The sequence below is a fragment of the Cololabis saira genome, chromosome 7 (assembly GCF_033807715.1).
Source record: "Cololabis saira isolate AMF1-May2022 chromosome 7, fColSai1.1, whole genome shotgun sequence".
Taxonomy (NCBI): Eukaryota; Metazoa; Chordata; class Actinopteri; order Beloniformes; family Belonidae; genus Cololabis; species Cololabis saira.
In genome coordinates, this window is record NC_084593.1 from 29,275,676 (window position 1) to 29,300,233 (window position 24,558).

General features: G+C 39.9%; 1 protein-coding gene across 2 annotated transcripts; it reads right to left on the reverse strand.

Moving 5' to 3' along the window:
* Positions 1–9,150: 9,150 nt before the first annotated feature.
* Positions 9,151–24,303, reverse strand: rnf38 (ring finger protein 38). Of its 2 annotated transcripts, none has more exons than XM_061725470.1 (13): positions 24,195–24,303; positions 22,972–23,289; positions 18,344–18,396; positions 18,020–18,201; positions 17,291–17,714; positions 16,339–16,479; positions 15,941–16,129; positions 13,412–13,573; positions 13,209–13,309; positions 12,835–12,916; positions 12,619–12,740; positions 12,232–12,331; positions 9,151–10,179 (listed from the first exon to the last, which is right to left on the reverse strand). In XM_061725470.1, exons 2-13 carry the CDS (start codon positions 23,285–23,287, stop codon positions 10,117–10,119), a joined length of 1,935 nt encoding a protein of 644 aa, XP_061581454.1. In that variant the 5' UTR covers positions 23,288–23,289; positions 24,195–24,303; the 3' UTR covers positions 9,151–10,116. The 2 variants fall into 2 exon arrangements, with proteins under 2 accessions (XP_061581454.1, XP_061581453.1); XM_061725469.1 differs by having other exon boundaries at positions 22,972–23,555; positions 24,195–24,299.
* Positions 24,304–24,558: the final 255 nt, after the last annotated feature.

Genomic DNA, 24,558 nt, shown 5'->3' on the forward strand with positions numbered 1-24,558 from the left:
CTTTAGAGGTTGTTCAGATATTTGTTGAGGCAGAAACATTGATTTTAACCAGGAAAGGGTAAATATGATGGTGGATCAAATCATTGACAGTAATGTTTTTACAGTGTTCAGGGTGTCCCTGGTGGTGCAAACATGTGGCTGCAACGAAGGTCGTCCACATGAAGCCTTACACACCATCTGTGTGGCAGAAGAAACAAACACATAATCCAGAGCTGAATGAAGCCTGACAGGCGTTCACACAGAAACATGGCAGCGTTACACAGTCCAGCTGCTCTTTTTAAGTTTTTACCAGGTACTCTTGCAGATGCTGATGAGATATTCACTGAATGTGACAAAAGTGCTCAGGATTAGAAAGCGCGTGGAATTACTTACCCTACCTTTAATTACCAAAGATCACAAAGATAAAAAACTGAAATATTTAAGTGTTCATGCATTTCATAAGAATGAGCCCTAAAGTAAAACACAGATGGATGACAATGTTATTACACTGAAAATACTTTTGTTTCTGTCATCCTCAGATAATGCTTTTACTTTACATCCTGAGATGTAAGGGGGAATCATTTAAACACGTACACATGATGTATTATACTACATATAATGTGGAATCACTGACTGAAGAGCTACACATTCATCAGCTGACATTTTAAAACTTTTTTCTTCTTCTCTTCCAGACAATTTAACAAGAAGTGTCCTGGTTTATTATTGTGAGGTAAAATTCATTATCTCCACAGAGGAACAGTGTTCAGTTTTATGTGCTTGTGACAGAATGATGGCTCAGTTCAATAAACTGAAACCGTTTTATAGTAGTCCAGCCCAACATTCATTTGTGTAAAAGCCTAAATTTTATATGAATGTTTGTTTTCACACAATTTCATGGCTGTTTGTTTTTGGGGCCATCTATCACCTAAAGTTTTATGCTCCCTATGGTGCCCTTACACAAGCTTGAACTCCTCTGGGTAATAACATTTTCCACACTGTCACCTGGAATGACTCTGGTATGTCTCAGAGACTGTAGCATTGCTGGATCTGTCTCTGTTTCTGGATTGGTGACTCATTCACAATGAATTAAACAGAAGATGAATGGCTGGAAATTACTCACAAACATCTTCATTTTCTATTTTCAGTGCATAGATTTTTAAATGAGCACCAGAAGGTTAAAATCAGACCCAAAGGAAATAACTATTCAGTTGAAGACTAAATATCTCTGACAACTGTGAATTAATAAGCCAAAAAGAGGGTCGGTAAATATTTTAACCTTTTAACATTTCCAACTTCTCCTGATGTTTGCTTTTACATCCAGAGGAGTAAAATGAATCAGACACATAAGTTAAGCCCCCTTCCTCTTAAAATGTTTGATTCTTTGGATCAGAGAACGCCGCTTCCAACCCTGACAGAGGCCTTCATATCCTAATAATAAAAAACTAATAAAGGCAGTACTGAGTGCAGTCCTACAGGCAGATCTCACTTTTAGATACTGACTGTAGAGTTCTAGTTAATATACTCACTTTGAGATTTTAATCTGTTTTACAGGACATATCATCAAACCAGATGGGATTCATGAAAAATCGGCATTCCTTCTCAAATATTCCCAGACCTCCCAATGTCCTTCCATCCCTAGTGCATGGTGAAACACCAGAAGTGTTTGTCTCGCTAGATGCTTAAAAGGCATTTGACAGGGTTGAGTGGGAATGAAGTGCACTTAAATCAACTAGTTATGATCAAGGCATTACTTTCTCAACATGCCGATGACCTATTGTTGTTTGTTTCTGAACTATTAATGACTATCCACTGTATAACTGGACTATTAGGCAGATCTGGAACATTTTATGGCTATAACCTGAACTACTCAAAAAGTGAGTGCTTTTTAGTAAACAACACAGCCCTGCGAACTGCTGATTTAGAAATTCCCTTCGAGAAAAACAGCTTTAGATACCTAGGGATGAATATCTGCCAGCATCTTTAAGCCATTTACAAAACCAGAGTGAAAACTGGATCAGATTAAAGTAGATTTGGGACGGTGCATGTAGGGCAATATTATTGGTATGGAAATTACCACTTGCCCTCACATTGTCCTCATGGCTTAAGGACCTCCTGTTATTCCTTAACATAGAAAAAATCTACTTTCACATTCATGACTTTAATGCTTTTTTAAGAAAGTGGCAAATTATTTTAGATTTAAATCATTTTGCCTCAATTTAAACTATAGACACTGAATTAAAAAAGAAAGAGCAAGAAAGATTTTTCCCAAACTTGTTTCAAAACTTGACTCACAAACAAATTTCTACCTGAAAGAGAGATGAGTACCGACTGCCCGAGGCCAAACTCCAACTGAGGAACAGTACATTTTTGAAAGGAAACTCTTAAATGTTTTTCTATCACTCTGATGTGCAACAGTATCAAATAAGGTAATAACAGGGTCCAAGGATTATTGAGTGTTATTTTTGTCCAAACATTTTCTCTCCTCTTTCTTCCTCTTTTTGTTTTTTTTATTATTACATGCCAGTCAGTCACCAAGTTAACATTAGTATGTGTAAATTTACAAACCACGCTTGATGACCCATCAGTGGGGTCACATGCATTATTTACAGGGACTGTGTGGACCATTAACTCAGAAGGTTTTCAGCATCATATACAATAATGTTTGTTAATGCTTCCATGTGTCTAAGGCCAATCAGGTAGTACTTTATATATGTGAGATGGAAAATTTGTCATGAGAATGTATATAACTTTTATGAGAGTTTAACTACTTTTCTCAGATGTTTTGAGCTGAACGGACTAAAGTTAGCCCCTATTTCAAACTTTAGATACTAAATATATTCATGTCGACACATAGCAGAGGTTGTTTTGAAGACTTACTTATTAATGCTATTAATGCTAAAGAATACAATAGCTTAAGTTTAGTTGAGAATGTGTAATGCATTTTTAAAACAGTTGTAGGTATACATTTTGGGAGATTTCTGCATCAAACAATAGAAATATGGCAGCATGTCTTGTTCCCTCTGTTGCACAGAAACAGCCAGCATCACATAGATCCATGGAGTGATGACACAAACTGTGGCCAACATCGCTGTCAGGCGGTAACTTATGTGACTCATATCAGCCCACTGGCCACTTTGACCTTGAGAGTCAGCTTTCCTTGAATTAGAGAGAAATATTTTTTCATCATCTCAAATTTTGCCTTCAAAGCATCACTTGAGCACAGCAATAAATTGTACCTCTGTGATGTGATCTGACATAATAGTTTGAGCGGACATAAAAAAGACCTGAAACAAATCAGAAAGCTGAAAGAAAGCTGGCAACAGATGTGCTCTTTGGTCTCCTTAACAATATAAAACCAGGGGTGATGTCACATCCAAACCAGTGATAACTAACAAAGACAAGAAGACAACAGAATGAAAAATGTCAAAATGAAAAATATTTACATCAAGAGTGGAGTTTAGTGTGACATGTTTGAGCAGCCTTTCGCCTGTGATGAAGTGGACAGGCTCCAGCAGACCCCCGTGACCATGCACAGGATAAAATGATATATATATATATATATATATATATATATATATATATATATATATATACACACACACACACACTATCTATCTCTCTCTTCCACTCACTCACTCACTCACTCACACTCACACACACACACACACACACACACACACACACACACACACACACGCCTTTTATTATTTTATTATTGCTGATTATGGTTTACAGTTTAAGATTAAGATTCCCAGAATATTCAAATTTTTTGAGATAGGATATTTGAGTTTTCTTAAGCTGTAAGCCATAATCATCAATATTAAAATAATAAAAGGCTTGCAATATTTCAGTTGATTTGTAATGAATCCAGAATGTATGACATTTTTGTTTTTGTAATTGCATTACAGAAAATCACAATATTCTAATTTTCTGAGACAGTCCTGTATATAATGTGTTTGTCAACTGGAGATGCCTTGGATAAGTGGGTCTGTCTTCATCATCACTGTAGCAAAGACACCTACTTTGACAAATGTGTGCATGTGTGTACACTATGTGTGTGTGTGTGTGTGTGCGTGCTCTGTAGTAGAGGTAGGAAGAGGATACAAATCAGAAAACCAATTTTAATGTTAAAAATGCAATTACATCAGTATGCAGATCTGGTGAAATCCAACATAAACCAGTCAATGGCTTAACTTTACCGTTAAACCCTTTATGGATCAGTCAATAAAATGTGTAAGTTACCATATATGGTTTTCCAGATGAAGGGTTAAAGTCAATTAATCATGGGTTTGCCTCAAATCAACATCATGGTCAGAGGAGAATTTACACACTGTTTACACAGCATATCCATCAGCCCACCAACCCCGTCAGAGTAGAAAGTAGGCCTGCGGCTCAACACTGCTGCATCAACAGTCACGTGACTGAAGAGCTACACATACATCACTCTCATGTGAGAGTGATGACCTTGCTGACAAAAAACACACACATTAGTTTTAGTAAAAGATGATGGCTGTATTTCAGAGACAAATCTTCAAAGGAAAGAATTAAGTCAAGAACTATTGAATGCATTACTTTTTCTAAAGGTATGAAGAACTAACAATCCTTTTACTCGCTACTAATAAAATTGATTTCTAAAGGTAATATCCCATTTATTAAAAGTACTTGTTTTTCATTTAATAATGGGAAATGTATATATCCACTGTAACCAAACATAAGACTTGATCATTATTCTTTTTAAAAGTCTTTTGTTCTTGAATTGTTTCTCAGCTCGTGCATGTAGACACACATCATAGAAATGTACAGTATGTGTCATATGAGAGATATGCATCCCTACTACACATGTAGATTCCAGCCTGATTAAATTAAATCACACATTAGAGAACAATTTAGGTTTCGATATTTTCTTCAGCAAATGAACTGGATACGTTGTAGATAAAACTTTTGTGTAATTGAAGGAGTCTCCCTACAGCCATCAGTCAGTCAAGACAACAGATGCAAGACTGACAAACCATTTAAGGAATAAATGCAGTGCGACATACAGTGTGACCCTAAAGCTCAGTACACTGGTGTAGCAGTGTATGTTGCCGCCACACAGCGAGAAGGTTCCTGGTTTGAGTATCAGCTGGAGATTTTCTTTGTTTTACATGTTGTCATTGTGCTTGTGTGGGATTTATCTGGCAGATAGTTGCTCAGTGTCTGATGAGTTTGCAGGTGCCTCTTCCTCGCTGACCGGCGAACCCTCCTACCCACCTGTGTGTTTGTCTACTCCATTTTCAGATTAAATGCACACTACATGAAACTAAATCAATATTCAAACAGCTTTAAAACCCAACGCTGCAACTGTTGAACACAGTGGATTTGTATTTCAATGAAAGTGAAACAAATGTTATAACATTTAGATCAGTAAAGCATACAAGGAGCAGAAAAAGATTCCTACTTTGACAAATGACTTTGCTCTTCTCTTTGAGGTTCACACCAGCTCCCCGGAGAGGGAATTATCCAGTAGACTGGGAAGACAACCAGAGGGTCCTGTGTGTGTATATGTGTGCGCTCAGTGTGTCCTGTAGTGCACACATTGTGTATGTACAGTATATTATAAACACATGAGGCATTTTTACCTTTATGCTTGCTTTTCTTTGACCTGGTACTGCATACATTTTAGAAGCGTTCTCCTAACTTAGTCTTTTCTAACGTGGAGCTCCAAGTATCGCAGTATTTCCACACAAAATATCTATAAAAACACAAAAGAAAACTTCTGTCTCTGACTCACACGCGGCTCATGCTCCACGAGTGACAGTGATGTCCTCTGACAGCTCAGAACATGATAACACGGCCGGCAGCGGTCCAGACAGAGAGAGGGGAATCCCTATGAAATAAATATTGCACACACTTCACTCAGGGAGACAGGAAGGGAGCGACTTGCTCTGCTTGTGTGGGTCCACAATTTAACCCTCAAACTGCTGAACAGGGAGAGTGAAAGTGAAGAAAAGAAAAAGAGGACAAGATGGAGAAAGGCAGACAGAGCATGCAAGTGCGTACAAGCTGGTATGTGAACATAAGTGAAGCAGGCATAGTTTGATGCCCTCGCTATCTTTTTATATACCAGCAGGATGGAGAATCCATGTACCCTGTCAGCTTGAGGCAAGCCACATAACACAGTTTCCCATTTGCACATAAAAAATGTTGTGTGAGGAAAGAAGCAGAGTCAAGGAGCATAAAATCCTCTGTTCTCTTCACTAAAGCTAAGGAAAATACAAAGTATTTTTTTTTAAAAACAAAGAATATGGTGACTAATCATTATGTATTGTTTTGTAAAATATCTACTGAGCCACTAATCTTAAAAAATAAATTCAAATGAAGGACAGAGCATTCGAAAGCGCTTCGGTTAAATACTTTACAATTTATTTAAATTGCTGCGTCGCTTGTCTTCTGTCTTTTCACTTATGAATCAAGTGTTAAATGGTACACCAGATAAATAAACGACTGCCTTCTTAGACAGAGAGTAGCAGGAGGTCGCCACTGCAGGGTATTCAGAAGCTGTTCCTGCAATGCTGCTGAAGCCGGTTAAAAAGCTGAAGCGGGCTCCATGTACAGAAATGACCTCTCATTCTTCCACTCTGTTTAATCTGAAACTGACAGACTTGGAGAAAACTTCTCCTCTTCGCAGCCATCGTGGGACAAGCTATCTGGGCACAGCCTCCAGACAGAACAGACGATACACATGAGTGACCGGAGTGCAACTAATCAACCAAACAGAACATTCAAACCAGAGACTTTAGCAGTGGGACCCCTCACGGGTAGCTTAAGGTTGACAGTAAAGTAAAAAAAGAATAAAAATTGGTTAAGTATCAAATGTGCAAATGATATAGGATGCCATTAGAGGCATTCACTGAGTTTGGGTGATGCAGCAGTAATATATTTAAAATGACCCTCAACTGATCTTTGTCATAGTAGTTTTCCATATCAATCCAGCTGCAAAAACTTAGATTTAACAGAATTTTACAACATTATCTGCCTTTTATCTGCCTGAGCTCAGGAGACCTGCTCAGGAGCTCAGTGTAGGGCCCTCCCGGGGTTGGTAGAGGGGAGCAATGCCTTAGGTAGGAGCACTGGGAAAAATTGGGGGAGGGGAAAGAGAGAAAAAATAAATAAAATAAAATTGGGATTAAAAAAATAAATACAAATAAAAACATTATCTGCCTTTAAAGTCTGGATTACTTTGCCCATCCTGGAAATTTTAAGGGAAAGGGACGGAAAATGGAAAGCAACATGAGGCAAATAGAGTTCTCTGGGAGCAACTGAGCAGACCATTTCCAAAAGAAAAAAGAAAAACCATCACTTCCACCTCGGTGTGGTGGAACCCAGTTTGGTGGTGATCACGGCAGAGGCAAAGAGGCAGGGGGAGGCTGGAAGGGGCGATGCATAAGTAAAAGGCATTAGAGGAGGACAGAGTGGTGAGTGCAGATAACTGGAGAGAAGAAAAGAAAAGGAGAGCAGGGTTACTGTCAGAAAGAACAGAAGTGGCAGAAAAGAGCCATCATGGCTCTCCTCAAGAGTGCTCTCACCTTAATGAACAAAAGCCTTGAATCTATGTTTTAGACACCCAAAATATATAGTATGTAGGGCTTCTCAAAGTAGTGCCCTCAACCATAAACTGCACATGAAAGTGCTGCAGAAGATGGAAGGATCTTTAGATCACACAAAGCAGCCGAGACACCTGCTGAATCTGTGCAGGAAGCTCAGAAGTGGTGCTATTTATTTTTGACTCTTTTCTGGGTTTTGTGAGAATTTTATTAATTAAAACAAAAACTGTTACAAAATTATTTCTGAAGGCCTCAGAAATGTACTTTCAAAGCTTTGTAGTGGTCCAGAGGGAATCACCTGCCACCAAATACCAACGAGACCAAGGAGATTGTGGTTGACTTTAGGAAATCAAAGTCTCTGAATGAGCCCATCAGCATCCCAGATGAGATGGATGAAGTCGTTGAATATGTGAGTACAGAGGTAGACACCTTAACAAAAGGGATGAGCAGACTTCTTGGGAAGCTCACATCCTTCAGTGTACATGTATAGGGAGAAGATGAACACTGTCCTGAGGAGCACTCCATCACAATCCTCTGCGGATTACGGCCAGTGAAAACAGTGACATTTGTGTTCTGGGCGCCTCCAGCAGCACCACGCATCTTCCTTGCTAAAATGGAGCCATTTGCGTAGCAAAGCCTAGAGGTGACACCTGGCCTTTCAAAATTCAAGACAGATATTGTATTAGTACGTACAGTAACATGGCTTCTGTTAAATCAACTGACGGCACAGGAAAGACCGAACTGCTACGAGGACACGCGTATGTTGAAAGTGGGTGAACAGACGCGTGTCGCCACAGGAGGCGGCCAGCCTGTCTGTGCACCAACTGTACACTGACATTTACGTCACTAAAGTTAAAGTCAAACAGCTTTCTGCTGAATCCATGTTCACAATTAATCTCTGCCCACTGTAGTCTTTGAACTAAGGTTTGGTTCGTGTACTTTTTCCTTGCTTTCTCCAAGACTCGCACAGTTTCCTTTTTTCAGTGGTACAATTAAGGTTTAGATTAAAACTTGACACGGTCATGTAAGTTGTTTTGGGTCAAAGATTACAATTATGCGGATAACTAAAGAATTAATGGTCATGCTGAGAATGATTCAAGATAAATTGTGACCCGAGTATTACCTACAACACAAGGGGGCACAAAAAACATTTTTAAATTACTGGCAATAACCCTCTTCCTCAATCCAAAGAAGTTCAAAACACCAGCCAGTCGACATCATGGTGTAAAGATTCAACTTGCAGTGAAAAAAACAAGCAGAAAAAAAACACACACTTCTGGATGTCATTTGTGTCGCACTGAAAATAGATCCGAAAAGCTCAAATTAAAAGGATTTTAAAGAGAAAGGGGCCCATGTTGGACGCATTTAAAAAGCGCTGTAACACCACCTAGTGGTTACTCGAGTCTGTTGCATCTTCTGTACAAAATATGGAAAGATGGAGTCACCCACAACAGCTGTCTGCATCAATGCCATGTTTAATAGTACCACACCTTTAAATCTGGCACAAAGCAAAGCACAATCAAAACTCTTCTCTCTAAGTCTCAAAATCTAGTTGGAAAAGAAAAAAATATATATACAAAATACTAAGTTTAAAAAGTTTATATCAAGCCTTTTATTTGGTATACATATTCATAGATTTATACAGTATATATATATATATATTTATATTTATAGATAGAAAGTAACATGTGCCACTGCAAAGTCACAGAAACTTGTTTTTTCTTGTAAAAGAAAAGGGGGGAAAAAAAAATACATGTGCTTAACTTCAAAGTAGCGCTGTGAAGCACTTCTAACGAGAGACCGGAATGATGAGGTAACTGCCAAACAGAAAATCAACCAACCGTTACTGTTCTCAATAATAATCATAATAATAATAATATTAATAATAATAATAGTGGCAGCATGGACCCTTAGTGTTAAACTAGAGAAAAGGATTAGGTCAATAAACATACATACAGTTTGCATACAGACAGTGCATAAACATACAAACGGGAAGAATTGTCACTCATGAGAGGAAAAAACAAAAAAAAAACACTTGTCTGTTACACAACAAAAACTCAGACATGCTCCAGGATACTGAAAAACCTCTCACACTACCAAACACACATACTGAAAATGAAAACACCGTCAGGTACCACAGCCCTCCATTACTAGGCTGACCAAGAAAATGCTTGCTTGTGTAAACTCACTCTCTCACACACACACACACACACACACACACACACACACACACACACACACACACACAGGAAGGAGGGACGCTCACTGAAAATGTGAGGACCTGTGTGCACGTACAGAAGGAAGAGAGCAGGAAGTCAACTGCATCAAATGCATGACGCAATATTTTAATAAGGAATGAAACAACAACAAAAGGAGGAGAAAGTGCCCCACAAACATGTAACATAATGGTGTGTGTGTGTGTGTGTGTGTGTGTATATGTGTGTGTGGGTGTGTTTGCGTGTGCGCTCGAGTACACACATGTGCATCAATTTATCAGGAGCAGGCAGTGCTGGATGTGTTTGAAGACAACGGTGTGTCTGGCCCCCTCTTGTGGTCACTCTGAGTCTCTCTGGACCTCTGAGGCGTCGGCTCGGCATATAGGACACGTCCTGTTGGCCTGAGGACGGAAACAACACAGCAAATTAGGCAATTGGGTTTTAGAAGCAGTTCCACGGCAGCCATGTTTTTGGTAATAATAGCCAAAACCTCTCTCAATATACTGTGTATGTGTGCAAGTTAAGTAGCAGAAGTGGTTGCTCGTGTTAATACAATTAACAACAGGGGCACTAGAAGGACAAATAATGAGATGACCCTCAAAACAGTTTTGTCATTTTGTCCCTCCTCGTACTTCGACTATTTTTCATTAGCTGTTCATTTGGCTGGAGTCACTGTCACTTGTTCTAGCAGGAGGAGATACCGGCACTCTACAGAGGTTGCACAGGAAGTGTTAATCCTCCAGGACGGCACATCAATGTGTGCCATTGCCAGAAGGTTTGCTCTGCCTCGCAGCACAATCTCAACAACATGGAGGAGATTCAAGGAGAAAAGCTCTCCTAAGTTACCTTAGGAGAGTTGGACAGGGCTTGTGGTCCTGTGTTGCCCTGCACCACAGCTTGTGTTATCCTTTTTTTTTTTTTTTATCTTTTTAACGCTGTGTGTGTCATTTTATATAAATGACACTGAACTCAACTGCACTCCAGGAAAGAAGAAGCTAGTTTTGTAGATGACTTGTATTGATTTGGACTTGTTACGACCCATATTAAGGGGTCATAAGGCTGAAGCTCTGAGGCTTTGGCCTCAAGACTTTCAGTCACAAGACCGTGTTATGATTAACACAAAAACAGTGTTCAAATGGCTCTTTTAACCTTTACAGAAATCCACTGAAAATCCATGTGGAGATAGTCATGTGAAAATGACCTGGTTACCTTAAAATAAGCAAATCCAACTACATCTCACATACACTCCTTTACAGCTTTTCTTCACTTGTATTCTGTTGTAGATTCTCTGCAGTACTTAAGGTCATGTACCCGCAAATACTAGGGTAAGCTACAGACAACTTTCCTGCCCTGGGGGGACTTATTAGCTCAAGATAACTCATAATACATTTTACAATTTAAATAGACACTCAAAATATTGATGGTCAGCTTACGTTACGCAACATATCAGTAGCTTAAGTTAATTGGGCCCAATAATATATCAGACACAAACTAGAAACAATTTAAAAAATTAGTGGGGTGTAGGAAACGGACAGAAACAATATCATTATTGTTTCTATTTTTAGGTGAAGACTGACTTGAGAAACAGGCTGCGGAGGGGGGGGGTAGGGGGCATCAACGGGTCTCCTATGTTCTGAGCCGGGGTGCAAACTTTGCCACTGATTCTCCGTAAAGGAAATATTATTTTTATTTCATTTTATTGTTTATTTACTATTTAGTTTTACATTCAGCCTTGAAAATGCCAATTACAACTGGCCATTCAATAAATAGTTTGTGACCATAAAATCTGGAGAGGAGTGTCATTTCTTTACGCCGCAACGACTCCCCGGAGAGCCTTAGCCGACGGCTGAAAAAAATCCTAGAGGAAATATTGTGTGTGAATGTGGATTTTAGCTTTTCAAATAGAGGGAGAAAAAAAAACTAAACAAAATAACCACACAAACACGCAACGAGAAAAGTTAGTGAAGATTGCAAAATAGTACATTTCTCCGTCAATGTTAGGCCTCACCGAGAATGAGTTTGGGTTTTCATGTATGGAGCAGAAGGTGACTGCCTCTTTGTAAAAAAAAAAAATATCCTTCATCTAGTCATGAGAAATTTGGGGCAGCAATGTCACAGAAGGGTTTCAACTGTGAAAATCGAACTGATTGTTCTATGAGGCGTACATGACTTACAGGAGGACTGACACAAGTTGCAGCTCTTTATCATTAGCTTGAATCTTTTAAACAATTCAGCTGAACCACAATTCAATAGCAATGTCTGATTTTCGTTAGTCAATTTTCAGTAAATTATTTATTACTTTAGTAATTTTCAAGGTATTTCAGTTACCATACAAGAAGGTCCAAATGCTCACATACACAAAACGCACAGCTGGGATGATAACAGGATGGATAAGAGAGCTCAGAGTTTGCTTTTAGACAGTGAGCCTGTGGTATGTTGGTGTGTTGACTCACCCTCAGCCATTTGTCGACACACTTCCCGTGGAACTCGTGGCTGCAGGGCAGGACTCGCAGCAGTTGACGGGACTCAAAATCACTCATACATACCACACACCTGCAGCAACATGGGAAACCTGTTTACACAAACTGTCCATGTGACAAATAATATTCAGGTGGATCTTATGTGAACCATAAATGTGTTTGGGTACAACATTTAAAGGAGATGTTATTCCTTTGGGTTTTTTAAGCCAACTATTACAAAGAAACAAAAGGGGGAGGGGACTCTACTCCCATCTAGGTGTCCGATTTATCTGGGTCTCTGATTTCATGTTGTGCTGCAAATCTGAACCACAAACTTAAGACACATTTTTAAACCCCCTAAAGTGGAAAGGCAGCACTCACAGTGTTTGTTCAGACTGATGGTTATTTGGATTGAATCGATAAGAAGGAAGCTGTTCAATGTCTCCCTTGGTCAGTCCTCGGAGTTTGGCCTCTCCCAAACGCTCAGCAAGGTTTAGGAGGGCCTTTGAGAGAAAACATCAGCAACCAGAATTAACATTTGTCTCCAGTAAACATCCAGACAAAAATTTAAAAAAAATAAGCATTTAGAAAGCAGACCTCATAATTCTCCACTTCTCCATCGTCTACATCCAGCTCCAGGCTGATAGCAGGACCTGTGGGCTGAACTGGCAGCATTGATCTAAGGAGAGAAGAATTTCAATGAGGATTTCAGCTCATTAAATAAGCCACTTAGGATGAGAAGCAGCCACCTCTCTAAAACTAGAAATCAGGTTCAAGTTGAAAGGACGACGTCTCGAAACGCACTCTTTCATCTAGATTAAGATATGAAATGTCACAGAACTCTGTACTTCATCTTCAGTTGAGAGGGACTGAACAAATAGTTTTATTTTCTTCTATCTTGAAACTTCAGGGAATGTTCCAATCAATCTGCCCATTTTTCCCCCCCTCCCCCAATGAACTACAGTACTTACAGGAAGTAAGGCAGGAGGCTGGGGTGGTAAGGCGAAGGTGGAAGCTGTTGTGAGCGGTACCGTCGGCCGGGGAGACGCCGAGGAATGAAATTTGGATAAGACTACAGAAACAATTGAAAAATGTTTATTACACATAACACTATTTGTAGAAATATATGGATGTTACATCTACACTTTTATTTTTATTCTGTTTATTTACTTACCACTCCAAAAAATTCCTGTGGCAAGGGATCATGGGAGAGGAAGTGGAGCTGTGTTGAATGTGGGGTGAGGGCAGGATGGGTGGCAGGAGAATAGTGGAGCCCGGCACCTAAAGACAGGTGCTCTCCCAGCAGCTCCACGTCGTTTTCTATCCTCTGTAACGGCTGGGGAGAAAAGGGTGGCTTCACTAAGTTAAGAATTATGGACATTAAAGCCACAAAACAGACAAAAGAGACAAACATGAACAAGAAATGCCATAGTCAAAGTTGATCTCATTCAGCCTCATCCTACTCTCAGTTAATCCAAGAGATTTTTTTTGTTTTTCCCTTTACCTATTGTTATTTTCATTAGAAGTGAGAGGATGCCTTAACTTTCCTCTCTCATTCGCATCCATGTACCCTGCTTAATGTTCAATCTGAACCTCACTAAACAGCCTTGTGAGGGCCTGACGTGTCAGGAAAAGTCAGAGTGTAGCAGTTGGTTTAAAGGGGACATATTATGGCATTTAATGTATATTTTAAACAGGCCTTGAATGTCTTAAAAACAATCTAAAGCTTGTTATTTCTACATAAATCATAAATCCAGCCTGTGGGCCCTGTCACTAGTTTTACCGCTTCTAACCCCTTTTTCTGTGCCTCATTCTAAGGGAAGGGGGGGGTATGATAATGAGGCTCTGCGCTGATTGGCTGCTTGAATGACGTGTAGCAGGGGAGGAGAATAAACCTCACTCCGCCAGAGCAACCCGAGCCTGTAAATAAATCACAATACTGAATTCTCACAAATCGCAACTTTATTGTTAAAAAAATAAAATATGAGTTGTATATAAATAACATTTATGCACTATTTCAGCCGGATCTGCCCGGCGGATGCTGAACGCTGGCCCCGGAGCCACGCCGGGCGCCCAGCGTGGCTTGGGGGCGCATCGCCCGTTACCGGTGATCAAACCGACAGATTTCACTGAAAATCTCGGAGGGTGAAGCTGGTCCAGCCTGGGACGTACCCCAGAAAACGTGTTTTTCATAATAGGTCCCCTTTAAACAAAACATGGATGCAGCTTTATGTTAACAGATTTCATTATTTTGAAAGAGAGAGCGTGAGTATATAGTGGGTTCCACAGTGTATATGGGCATCTGATGTTCGGTGCAACCCACCCAAGTTGTAAAAACTCTGTAGAGAACCCTTGCTTGCAAGCTTCAAACAAGGCTGTAAACTCACACATGAAGTACCAGACCCCAAGAAAATGGCACTTCCTCCCCCTTCGTAAGCCACACATCCATTTTCTCAAATGTTTAAAAAAACAAATGAATCACTGATAATAGTATAGTAGGCTATCAAGTAAGGACAGGGCAAGTAGCAGACAGTTATTGTATCCCAATTATCAGACATTTGCATTGCTCTGTTCATGTTAATTATCTACCAAGTTGGATTCTGAAGGAGGCAGACAGCAAAGACAAGAAAAAACAAAACTTTGAACTTTTGTCTAGAACATAATGTTGATGAATGTTGACAAAGAAACTGTGATCTTGTCTCTAACTTTTATCACATTAGTGATGGCCAAACATGTTCAGAAACTATTTTAATATAGTGACATTATCATGGATGACAACTCAATTTTTAAGTATGGAGTTGAATTTTTAACAGGAAACAACCCCATTTCACTACATGCACCATTTCATTACAAAGTTGTTGTTTTTTTATTGCTAATAAAGTCTAAAGCCATCATTTTGCTTGATCATTGAGTAAAAACCCAACAAACAATCATTACCCTCATATTGTTCCTAAATTTCAGGAGAAATTATCAATACAGCCCTAGAAGATCACTTGGTGTATATTCCCCTCCCCAAAAAAAAAAACAGACGGTATCTTTTTTTTCCACAGGACATTTGAAGTACACAGCTAAATCAATTCAATTTTAAAACACTCGATTAATCTCTGAAGGGAAATTAATTAACCTTAATTCATTAAAGGGGACCTATTATGAAAAACAAATTTTTTCTTGCTTTAACATATATAAAAGTGCTTTCCCCTCAGTCTGCCAACTCAGAGAAGGAGGAAAGCAACCAAATTCTGCAGTGTCTGTACAGCCGCCCGGCTGAGCCGTCCAGTGTGATGTGGCTTCTACGAGCCGTTCAGATTCTTCTCCCGTCGTTACGCAACGACGGGAGCATGCGTGAAACTACGCCCACAACTAACTCTGGCTGGAACAACAATAACTCCGCCGGCCGGAGCTTCCACCATTTTCTACGCGTCATTCAGACAGCCAATCAGCACAGTGCCTCATTATCATAGCCTCCCCGCCCCCTCAGAAACCCACATAGAGAAGGAAGTTAGAAACTGGGAAGATAAAGACATGGCTCAGAGGCTGAATTTCTAATTTATTTAGCAAAAAAAAAAACAAAAGCTTGTTTTTAAGACATTCACAGCCTGTTTAAAATAGGTATTAGATGCCATAATAGGTCCCCTTTATGAACGGCTTTTGATGCAAAATTAACAAAGGTTAAAATACAAATATTGCATCAATTCCTACTCACCGATCGCGCCTGCTGTGCCGGATATGGTCCGAACTGTCCAGGCTGTGGCAAGTGAGGTGGGTGATGGGAAAGGTGTGTAGGGGGATGGGTGAGGTGAGGAGGTGGAATCAAGAAGGCCGGGTCGCTGGACAGCAATGATGGAAACGGGTAGGGCATGGGTAAGTGCTGAACAGAGCAAGTCTGAAGGACCTAGCAGAGACAAAAATAAACAATGAGATTTCCTTTAGTACGGCATGTGAAAATATGAGCAGTAGTAATAAGGGGCTTCCAATGTCTTGCATTGGCACCTCTTAATAAAAGGATTGTAAAGCCTTATTTTCAAAATGCTTAGGAAACTTTGGCTCAAAGCTACACAAACAGAGTTTCATTTAAAAAATAATAATAAAATCACCACTCACAGGAGGAGGGACGCTGCAGACAGGATAATGCTGTCCACTGAAGACCACTGAGCATGCTGGGATCTGTTGTGGGGCAGAGCGGGTTGGCAAACCTGGTGGTGCTCCCGGGGGAGACACAGGATACGATACAGGAGCTGAACCCTGAATAGACACCAACAGAGCAACTTGAGGCACACAGTCTGATTTAAATCTGAGCAGCTGAAAGTAATAGACATCATGCACAGCTCCACAACAGAGTTCCCCAAAACCAGATCGTGGGATGATTAAACTGACATATTCATGAGGAGATGTTAAGATCATGCTTATGAGAGGATTTCCAGCAGAAGCAATCCTTTGACGAAAACATCCATTCATGTCTGTGCTTTAATTTGCACTAATGTTAGGATATAAATTTCGAATAACAATCACTAAAATTAAAACTTCCCCATTTTCTTAAACTTTGGTCAGGCACTCTTAACACACCTGGAAAAACATAAAATCAGCCCTGTAACAAATTTAACTTTTTTTTTATGCCCATGTAAACAGTATCTGTGAAGTCCGACTGAAATCATGCATTTAAACTTTTGTAGAAAACATAAAACGTAAAAATCTGTTCACCATCAGTAAAAAGCATGAATATGTTTATTGTTAAGTAAAAACATTAACAGCTCATCACAATCATTTCTCAAGGATAAATTGTTTCCATTTTGCTTGTAAACGTCATAGAAACTCATTTTGTGAAATTACCACCCATGCTTTGAAAAATTTAACTTTCAACGCTGCATAAAATGATTGGATCTTAGACCTACAAGATGAAGATTATCCGCACCTACAAATATCAGAAAACATTTTACTTTATAAGTTTACGTGAAAAGCATGTCAATGTGACTATTGTTCCATATAATTATGAACAAAACCAACAACAAAAACGTATCCTTCACTACTAGAGCCACAATATCTGCATTACACTCACCTGCTCGTGGAGGTCCAGTACCACACTGGTCTGTTGCTGGGATGGGTGGGGGTGCTGTGGATGGGCCCCAGGGTGCAGTACTCTGGGAGAAAGGTTTGGTGACTGGTGAAGGGGTCTTGGGGAGGGGTTTGGAGCATGGTAGCCTGTACGATCTTCAGGCCCTGCTCCCAGCCCTCGAAGAGGTTGCTGGTTGTAGGGTGGGTAACCCTGAGGAGGAGCTGGATGGCGATAGTTTTCATCCTGATGGCCTGGTGATGGACCATGGTGGGAGTGAAGGTGGTGGTGATGGTGGTGTGTGTTGGGGTGATGATGGTGGTGGTGACTGTTGTTGTTGTTGTAGTGGTGATGGTTGCTATTGTGGGCATGGTGGTGGTGATGGCGAGTCAGGCGGTCTCTACGGCCACGCTGACGTCTCATTGGAGGACTAAAGTTAGGAGGAAAAAAAGAAAGACGATTATATCTATAGAAAAGGCAAAGGTAATTATGGTGATATCAGAGTTATAGAATACATTGGAGCATCCATCTACAAATTATTTTTAGGGTGATTTCTCTAAATTGAAACAGTCCAAATACCAAAAATATTCAATTCACACACATAAAAACAGAGAGAAGAAGCAAGTATGGAATCAAAAGGCTATTATTTTGTAAAATTTAAGAGACTAAAGAAGCATAAAATTATTAAATAAAGTGTGTTTTGCATTCTGATGTGTCTTTGTATGACAAACAGACCTGCGGCGGTTTCGAACAGGCGTGTGGCATCTCTCTGGTATGTAGTGGGGGGGTGGTCTGCGACTAGGAGGCAACTCCCATGGGCGAATGGGAGAGGAAGGAGTTGAAGGAGGGGCGGAGTTTAGATCTATCATGGACTGCTGGGAAAGGCGCTGCCTTTTGGGGCTTGGGCTGTCTTCCATCTGCACATGGAGGAAAGGAACCATAGGGATGGTTTAAAAAAAAAAAAAAAAAAAAAAAAAGAGGAGAATGAGTAAAAAAGAAACAACAAAAGCAAATTCTATTCAAAACATGAGGACAGTAGGCAGAGGTCATCTTTCATACTTTGTCTCGATCCTCGCTGCATACAGTATCTGGATGAAAATGTACCACTCCTCCTAGAGGTAAGATAGAAAAAGAAAGAATATACATTATCAAATACAAAAAGAAAAAAAATCAGACTCAGATGAACTACCAACCTCACAAGACTCATGGACATATGCTTACTTAGCCAACAAATACACCACCAGACAGACACAAACAGCTGGTTGGCTTTGATGTTAGTTTCCACTCCAGAACCCACACTAGATGCCAAAAAGCACACATTATCTTGATCAAGCCTGGTTGATTTGTTTGAATAGTTCAATAGACTTAGAGAAACAACAAAAATGTGCATCTGACAACACAGCTGGTTACAGTCCTGGGTCCCATGCCAGAAGAGCTTGTCTACCAAAAAAAATAAACTACATAAATATTTTTTTAATTTATGGCATTAAATAAGAAGACAATAAAGAAAGTCATTGCTGGAAGACATCTCAATGGACTCATCCTCTCCATCTTTCAAAGACAAAATCACTCATCTTATTTAACGTGAAAGGCTATCAATCATGAAGCACATACCACCAGGGCCTCTTGAATCCTTTATTTGTTTTTTAATTTATAAGAATTATATCCTGCTGTTATCAGCCAACTGTCACTATGACGATTTATTTAAAAAAAAAAAACGAAAAAAAAAAAACGGGTAAAATGCTTCTAGAAGATTTACTGCAATATAGCAAGCAAAAATAATTACCTTGCTGGTTAGAGCTTCTTTATAATAAAATCTTTAACACTGAAAAATAATTATTCTTATTTTGGGATCTGTTATACATGGCTCTAATTTACTGATATTTTACATACATTTAATAAGCCAGTTATTTAACATTTGATGCAAAATCCGTAAGGAAAACAATTGTTAACTGCAGTGCTAGGACTAATTCCCGTTGTTGAAAAATAATATTGAATTAATAAAATTTCTGAACAAATTTTCTTTATCAATATCGTTTCATTTATTCATACAAATGCAACAAAAAAATATATTTTTCTGGGATAAATCATTTCAAGAAAAGCGAATGTCATATGTATGAGATTAAGAAAGAAAAATAGAGGGGAGTGAGAAATAACACCACTGAATACAAAAATAATATAAAAAGCATAGTATGGGAAAAAAAAAAAAACCACAGCACTACCATCTGTTTATCTGACAGCCCACATGTGCAGTCTGGATGCAACATGTGCACTTCAGCATCTTAAGAAGACTGTCCTTGAACTGACTGGTTTCCTCCAAGACACCACCCACCAAAAAATAAATAAAAAAAATGTAAATCACCAAGAGCAGACTACAAGGGGGAAAAACATAGCAGATATCTTGCCTTTATGTCTGTTTCTTCATCCATGCTCCCTCATCCCAGATCTGCAAATTACACCCCACCCCCACCCCTTTATCGTCATTGCAACACCAGTCTATAGCTATATGAAGTCTTCCAACAGTGGCAGCTCAAATATGGCCGGGAGGGTGGGGGTGTTGGGGGGGCATGAACAACAGGGTAACGGGTGGTTCAATGATAAGACAACCTTTCTTTTGACAATATAGAGTCCTACACCTCCAGTCCTTTTGTGAACCACTACATATGTTAAAGCCAATTAATCCCTAAAGCAACAGTAAAAGGCAAGGTGAACCTAAATGAACGGATGCTGCGAACAGACACGACCGTATTTCCTCCAAGCATAGCTGTTGGGGAAGGCTGACACATTTTTTTCCTCTCAACAGACTATCATGTCAAGCAGAGTAACAAACTTTCAGTGTTGGCCGTCATCAGTGAGCAATCTGTTCATGGTCTTTATCTGAGACATCATGTTAGAGCAATATTTAGTAAAGACAATTTAAATTTACAGAAGCAATCCACTTATCCAATCCACCATATAATCTGCAAAGTTCTGATGTTATAACCAAAGAGGATATGCAAAACCTAGGTCCTAATGAGCAGCAGTGGGCGGATGTGACATTGATTATTAAAGCTACACTGTGTGACAATATGCTTAAATCCAACAAGCTCCTTTAGAAAAAAAATCTAACACTATCACATATGCCACACAAATGATGCCAAAAGGTGTGATATAGTAAGATGAGAAAGCTCAAGCTAAGTCTAATTTTGCTTCCATACAAAAGGCATTTAATATACACAGACACACATACATATATATATATATATATATATATATATATATATATATATATATATATATATATATATATAAAAAAAACCACACACACAGTTACTAAAATGAAAGAAATAGCATCATCTCTATGCGACTTATTTTGGTAGCAGTGCTGTTTATTATGACATAGGCCCATTACCGGTAAATTATTTTTACCTTTGAGGGAATCCTGGATCCTATTACAGAAAATGTTTCCAATTCTTTTCAATGGTCAGCAATGGAAATCTGCCAAACACCTTTATCACTTTTATTTTGTATTATTATTATTATTATTATTATTATTCTTATTCTTATCATCATCGAGTTGTTTCAAATACTGCTGTTGTCAGGATGTGAAACTGATATAATTAATATTTAATTGATACTAAGAAATACACAACTGTGGCCAACATAAAACTGATGTTAACTTTGTGTTTTGAAAATATAGCTACATTAACTCATTTAGTATAAGCATTTATCCAAAGAGACTTACAAGTCAAACTTCACAATATCCTGATCCAGTAAAAGGGGGTAAGTTTTAGTGTTTTAAAATACCGTAATTTAGAGCTCTCAGCAGGCTGATATCGATTGGAATAATGAAAAGAAAGGTAAACTAGAATGCTGCAACACAACAATCAAGAAGGATTTCATTTCAAACTATTAGCATGCTTGTTTAAAGGCTTCAACATTCTCTTTACAGTAAGAAAAAAACATCCACCTTGTAAAAGCTAAAGAAAATGATGTGGGATGTCTAATCCCCGGAGCAAGTGCATTGATCTCTCTTCTGATGGGTAGAAAATGTTCTAAATGTAAAATGTTTTTTGAAGCACAAAAAAAATGTAAAAAAAAAAAAAAAAAAAAAAAAAAAACACACTTTTAGATGGATTTGTTTATTCACTGTTCATTTGCTTTTTGTTGTGTTTAATCTCACAATGACTCAATGATTTATCAGACACCTAGCTAATAAGGAATACACTTTTCTTGTCCAGGAGATTCAGCAGGGTTCTTGGACTATCAAATAAAATTCAGCCTACTAAATTCTCACAAAAGGGAAATTATACTTTGCATCAAAAATTAGGCAATAGTATACAAGAAGCCAGTTTGCTTTGGTTAACAGATGAATTCAACCTCTACATTAGACTTCCCAGGTTAACACCTTAAAACATATAGCTGGCCTTCTTTGCAAGAGCTAGCAGTGAGGGACCTTCTGAGGATCCCTAAAGGCTGATGGTTGGAAGAGGTCTGCCTGCGTCCCCTCGGGGGGTGTAACCTGTTTAAAAATCATGTCTCCAACCGGGCTGCGGGCCCCGTTTTACTTTAAAGGGGACCTATTATGAAAAACACGTTTTTTCTTGTTTTAACATATATAAAGTGGCCTCCCCTCAGCCTGGCAACTCAGAGAAGGAGGAAAGCAACCAAATTCTGCAGTGTCTGTACAGCCGCCCGGATGAGCCTACCAGTGTCATGTGGCTTCTACGAGCCGTTCAGATTCTGAACCCATCGTTACGTAACGACGGGCGATATACATAGGTTGGCACCCGATGCATGAAACCACGCCCACAATTAACTCCGCCGGCCGGAGATTCCGCCATTTTTTCGTAACTGTGTATCGCGTCATTCAGGCAGCCAATCAGCACAGTGCCTCATTATCATAGCCCCGCCCACTCAGAATCCCTCATAGATAATGAGGTTAGAGAATGGGAAGATAAAGACAGGCTCAGAGGCTGAATTTCTAATTTATTTAGCAAAAACAAATCAAAGGCTTGTTTTTAAGACATTCAAGGCCTGTTTAAAATAGGTATTAAATGCCATAATAGGTCCCCTTTAAATCTGTATGTATGTGTTTACTGTTACTTAGGTATGCAGGTATTTGAGGATGTAAGTATGTTGTATATGTACAGTATATGTGTATGCGTAGGTGTATGTATGCATGTGTATATGTGTGCATATTATGTACATGTGTATACTTAGATATGTATATATAAGTATGTTATTGTGTATACAATACATATATGCACAGAAGGATGAGTGATATTATAATGATAATGTAGAATATATTTATTTACATAAGAATTAATACTGGAAGTACAGCAATAGCAAAATATTTACATTAAAAGGTAAAATACAATATTTTCGTTGAAGTTATTCCACATTGGGATAAGATTTTGTAAAAGTCAAGTGCTGACGATGATAATCTAAATAATGATTAGGATTACATAAATCTATATGACTTCCTCCTAATCCTTTTGAACGTGTTTTGGTTGCCTGTGAGGCTTGTTGATTTGTTTTTTTATTAATAAATATTGCACTGTTTATTTGTGTGTGTGTAGTGTAATATAATATTATATATATATATATATATATATATATATATATATATTTTTTTTTTTTTTTTTTTTTTTATTTATTTTAACCATGTTCAAATAAAGGATTGAGAAAGAAAGAAATGTTCTCACCGGCCCCGGGGTGTCTGTGAGCTCCGTGAGCTCCATGGCGCTGCGGCCCTGCGGACAGGTAACTCCCCTGGGAGTGCTGCTGCAGCTGCAGCTGCTGCGGCGGCGGCGGCGGCTGCTGCTGGCTCTCCGGGTAGCTGCGTCCTCCCAGCGGCCAGCCGGGGCTGCTCTGCGGCGGGTAGCTCACCCCTCCTCCGCCGGCGCCCAGCAGGCTGCCGCTGCCCACGGCGGGGCCGCCGCCGCTGCTGCCGCCGCTGCCGTTCATGGCGAAGTGGTAGAAGCCGGAGCGAGACCGAGAGCGAGTCCTCGGGGGGTCCATGGCTGCAGGAGAGGAGGAGGAGGACGGAGGAGAGGGGGAGGAAGAGGGCGGTGGTGGATGGATGTGAAGGGATGGACGCCCAGGAGCCTCGCTCTGCTACGGTTTCCCTTCCCCCCAGCTGGTTTACCCCCGACTGAGACTGCTTAGTCTGAGTCGTATGCGTTGCATTTAAAGCTGGTGCTTTATTATGATTTAAAACAATAACCCAGGACGTGGAAGCAGCGGGTTCAGGGCAGCACCATCTAATCCACCCTTGTTACTCGTCACACTAAAGAAAAAAGGAAAACATACACACGAAACAATCCGCATTAAGCGAAATGAACACACAAATCAAGCAAAAACAACAGTCACAAAGCAGTTTTCTCCTCTCCCAGTTGAGTCTTTACTTCCCTTTTGTCTCTCTCAGCCAACACTGTGGGGCTCCCCAGCAGCAGAACAAGTATTATCTAGTCCCCACCCGCTACACCTTCCGATCTTAAACCCCCAAGAGCCACATTTACTAAGAAAACAACCGAACAAACCCAAACCTCCCTTCGCCACCGAGAAAAAACCCCAGCAAGTTAAAGACTAGTATCCGTCAACACGCAGCAAGATGGCTAACTGTGACCGCTAGCAGACTGGAGGAAGAAACCCCGTCGCCAGGACACGGTTTGGGAAATAAAGTAAATTAGTGGAGGTTGAGGGGGGGATTTTGAAGTAAACTGCGACTACTACCCGAGCCCCAGCCCGTGGCGGGGGTTAACTAAGCCCGCTGGAGCGGTAGCGGGGTCTGGTTCCGCGCTAGCCCCCGCGGCTAACAGGAAGCGAGGTCTACAGGGGAAACTCACTAACCGCCGACATCTCAGCCCCTAACGGCGCCGTTCAACCACCCCGACCCGCTTCTCTGGAAGAAACACTCGCACATTACCTCGACCCGGCCGGGATGGAGGATTTGTACTTTATCCGTCAAGTTACGCGGAGAATATTTGTGTGATTTAAATCCCCTCTCGCCTCCGCTGTGGGGTGTTTTCTCTGGTCGGCGGAGATCAATCAATGGGAGTCTCGCTTCTCCGCCCAGGCGCTACCAGTCGATAGCAGAGCACTGCCAAGTCCGTCACAAGACCATTTCGTGCTACCGCTTTTTTTCTAATAATGCAAGCTCAGATTATAGAATGTAGATTTTTTTAACGATACCAGTTGAGGTACGTTTGATTAAATTAGCACGTTGTTGAAATATTTGTACTTTCGGCTTCTTATGAGGGTTGACTACTTCTGCCTGGCAAACCTCAGGC